The following is a 4,181-nucleotide window of genomic DNA, read 5'->3' on the forward strand; positions in this document are numbered from 1 at the left end:
CCAGGCGCCCCCCAGGGCGCCGGGTTCTACCTGGGTCCGCCGGCACCAGTTTCGGCCCGAGCCGGCGAAAAACGGGTTTCTGGGGGGGACTGGGCCGTTTTTTCGGCGCCGACGCGGCAAAAACGCCTGGAAAGGACCTGTTGGGGGCGCGGCTGGAGATGCTCTTACATACAATACAATGTTCAACTTCTTCAGCCGAAAAATCATCGTTACAAATAATGTGTACTTAAGGTATCTCCAATGACGACTCTCAAACCGACCGCATACATTTAGACCGTGCGGTCCGGGCGTCTTGTGCCATCCAATACGATCCTGCATCGGTCCAAAGGGGTCTGGACGTATTTTCTCCCGCAAACCGAAGACAAACGTGGGGGCTTTGCGGGCATCCGAACAACAGCCACGCCCGCTTCTGACCACCATGGCCCACCCCAAACCATCCTTCCTCGCCTGCGCGCGTTCTCATCCAGCTGCCCGCATTCATGCCAATGTAGAGCGTCCGCTCCACATTGAATCCGGCTTCAGAGCATACGCGATCTCTCACTGCCTCCTTCATTGAAGCGGCGTGCCGATCGAGGGTGCCGCCCACGACACGTCCTCGATGTCCGCACCTGTTCAGTGTCAGGGACACGTTACTGGACGGGACGAGACGGATATCTACCACGCCCATTCAATGCCCCGTTCGTCCGTATGCCGCGAGTAAGCAGGCTCATCGCCCAAGAAACCTACTTCGGCGCCACGCATTGACGAACCCGAACGCCTGGCCTAACAGGAATCCCCTACTTAAAGGCGGCCAGAACCGCCTAACTCCACGCCACAACACAAGCCGCTCCACATCCTCCTCCCTTGCACTGCATCCGCCATGACTGTAGGCGACAAAGCTCTGTGAGAGAGCCTTTCCACGGAGATGAAGCAAGAGGTGGCCGCCCTTGCAGCCGCCTGGTAGAGCCGCCGTGCCAAGCGGATCGAGGCCGACTTGTCGGCCAGCTCGCCTGAGGTCTTCGATGACGAGGACGACCCCACGATGGCAACGGGCTCCGACGACATCGTACCGGAGCCCGCGCATGTGCACGCCGGCTTCACCATAGAGCAGGCGCATGCGCACTACAACGCCGCCATGTCGGAGGTGCAGTCTACGCCAGTGTCTATGTCGGCGTTACAGCAGACGCAAAAGGAACAACGGTGCAACCCGTTCCTCCTGGAGCAGCAACAGCCAGCGGAGGGCCAAATATACGGGGATCACGCGAGCGAGGAGGCCGTGGAGGCCATGGACGCGAAGAACCCCAACTTCGTCGCGGATCAACGTGTGATCTACGAGGTCGTTCGTGCTCAAGCCACCACTCGTCAGGAAGCGGCCACCGCGAAGGCGCATCTGCAGGCGATCGCGAAGGAGAACAACACTAGCTACGCCTTCTAGCCCTGACGAACTATCAGGCGGCCCGGCGGGACGACGATAGCACATGCGCCACCATTTTCATCATGGACCTCATGTCCACCGGCAGCGAACAAGGTGTGGACTCCTTCGAGGATGAATAGGGCACGGATGGCGGCAGGGCCTTGTGTCTCATGTGGGCCGGTCCGTCTCCCGTGTTCTACTCTTCCTCACCGAAGACAGCAGCTTCACTTTATCGGTCTTATCATTGGTGCTCATGAAGACGACATATGTGGTCTCAGGAAGGGAACAACGAGGGCTTGGACACCGGTTTGCATGAATGACATCCGGTTTATATGAAATCCGCCGTGTTTGCACAAATTTCATCATGTTAATTCATAAAATTGTTAAAATATATGCGGCCAACGTTGAATGGCGGTCTTCTGTATCTGTGTCCATAAACTAATCCCCATCTGCGGATGGATGCGGGAGTAAATTTGCTGCCCTTACCTTTCCTTTACATAACGGCGTCCCTCATTTTATCTACGGGAAGTTGTTCCGGAATACTCTTTTGTGGCTGTAGATAAAACCACAATACCGCATTGAACAAGGCTATACTGTAAATCGGGCCTCAAATCAACCATCATTAAGACATTAACAGAGACATAAGAGAGACTTTAGTGGACACCACGACGATGGCCACATGTATTGCTATCAAAGCATCAATCGATCTTCATGGCGTCCATGATGTTCTTGCCGTCGAGCTTGCTGGAGACCACGAGCTTCACATACTCCTCGACGCTGATACTCCTGTACCGCGGCTCCTCGTCTCCGACGGCCTCCTCCAGCGGCCCGTACATGGTGCCGAACTTCCCGCTGTGGAACGTCGCGATGGACATCCGCTCGTGGCGTGCGTTAACCACCGCCCTGTGCTCCACGCTCCTGTACTTCCCGTTGGTGAACACCTCAATCACGTCGCCGACGTTGACGACGAGGGCGCCGGGGAGCGGTGTGACCGGGACCCAGCCGCCTTTCCGCCTGATCTGCAGCCCGGGGACCTTGCTGACCTGCAGCAGCAGCGTCAGCCCGACGGCGTCCGAGTGCGGCGACAGGCCCAGCACGCTGTCCACATGCGCCTCCGGGCAAGGCGGGTAGTAGTTCATCCTCACTGACTGCGACGCCGCGAGCCTCGTCATGTCCGAGTGGTCTCTCACGCCCAGGTTCTCCGCCATGGCTCCCAGCAGCTCGCCTGCAACCCTTTGCACCTCTGCAGAGTAGTTCTCCAAGCAATTCCTGCCACAGCAAACAAATCAACATCTTACAACGGTGGCTACCTGCGGAAGCTTGACGATGATATGATTTTCTTATGTCAGCTGATTGTCCATGGGTTTTACTTACTTGAATGTGGAAGGGTTGGACGGCCAGAGGCGGAGATCGCGGTAGCTGGGCGGCTGCGTGAGGAGGAAGAACATGTCCGCCCAGTCGAGCGTCTGCTCCTCCGAGACGACGAACGCCTGGCCGTACCCCTCGATCTCTCCGGGCCGCTGCGCAAAGGCCGCCTTCTCCGCCAGCGGGAGCGCGAAGAATCCCATGACGTTCCTCTTCATCTCCTCCAGGGTCTCCTCGGGTATCCCGTGATTCACCACCTGGAAGAACCCCCAGTCCTCGCAGGCCGAGCGCAGCCTGGCGGCCTCCTCGTCCCGCCCGCCGGCGAGGTCGTCCGGACCGAGGAGCCGGCCGAGGTCGATGATGGGGACGTGCTCCTGTTCTTCGCCGGCAGGGGCGTCGGGGCGCAGGTCGGCCGTGTTGGGCTGAGGCCGCACGTAGCGACGGAGGAGGGTGGGCGTGAGCGTGAGCTCGTCGGGGCGGCCGGCGAGGTCCTGCACGTTGGGCACGGGCAGCGAGCCGCCAAGGTTCCGCGGCTTGGGGTCGGCCATCAGATCAGATGAGGTCGATAGATTATTGTGCTTGCTGGCTGCTCATCTCGTCAGTGATTTATCTTGCAGTTGCAGGTGAAAGGCGGCCGGCACGTTTGTCTTGTCCGGGGTCCTGTGCTTGTGGCGTTCGCCACGTTGAGGAAGGAGACGAGATCGACCAACAAAACTGCGAGCTGGAGTATATTGCAATAGCTAATTGAGCTGTTGTGCAAATGCCAATAGAAAAAGTCTGAGATACCGACGCGGCAGCTACCACTTTGTTTGCTTGTAAAGAGGGGAAGGGAGTATCTAGAAGGAACATAATTGGTTTGATACCAAAAATTGGTTGATATCAAAAGTTGGCAATACCAACATTTGGCAAATGCCAAATATTGGCTAGTGCTTGGTTGGCTACCATGTTTACTTGCCAATCTCACAAGAAGTTGTCAATTTTTGGCAACTTTTGATATTGCCATTTTTTGTACAGTTAAATTTCACTATGAAAACAACTTTAAACGGTGCCCCTTAAAACAAGACAATGCATTTATTTCACTATATCTTTTGAATAAAATCAGTGAAATAATGAGTGTAGACAAGTGATACAAAAGAAATGTTCAGGCATATCAAAATGAATATCCGCGTATTTCAAAATAAACGTTCATGTATTTAAAGGAAATATCACGTGAAAGGAAAATTATTGTCTTGCAAAAAGAAATTTCACGTGTATCAAAATATGTTCTTATACTTCAAAAGAAATGTCCCTGTGTTTGAAAATAGATGATGTATCTTAGGATAAATATTCATATATCTTAAGTAAACTTGAACATGTTTAAAAAACACATGTTCCAAAAGAATTATCTCTGTATCTCATACAAAATATTATTGCATTCATGAAA

At 54.3% G+C, this 4,181-nt stretch overlaps 1 protein-coding gene across 1 annotated transcript; it reads right to left on the reverse strand.

The window, feature by feature from the left end:
• Nucleotides 1–1,933: 1,933 nt before the first annotated feature.
• Nucleotides 1,934–3,475, reverse strand: LOC123058949 (S-norcoclaurine synthase 1). Its single transcript, XM_044481617.1, has 2 exons — nucleotides 2,768–3,475; nucleotides 1,934–2,662 (listed from the first exon to the last, which is right to left on the reverse strand). The coding sequence occupies exons 1-2, from the start codon at nucleotides 3,304–3,306 to the stop codon at nucleotides 2,092–2,094; spliced, it is 1,110 nt and encodes a 369-aa protein (XP_044337552.1). The 5' UTR covers nucleotides 3,307–3,475; the 3' UTR covers nucleotides 1,934–2,091.
• Between the last annotated feature and the right edge of the window lie 706 nt (nucleotides 3,476–4,181).

The sequence above is a fragment of the Triticum aestivum genome, chromosome 3A (genome assembly GCF_018294505.1).
Source record: "Triticum aestivum cultivar Chinese Spring chromosome 3A, IWGSC CS RefSeq v2.1, whole genome shotgun sequence".
In the NCBI taxonomy this organism is placed as follows: Eukaryota; Viridiplantae; Streptophyta; class Magnoliopsida; order Poales; family Poaceae; genus Triticum; species Triticum aestivum.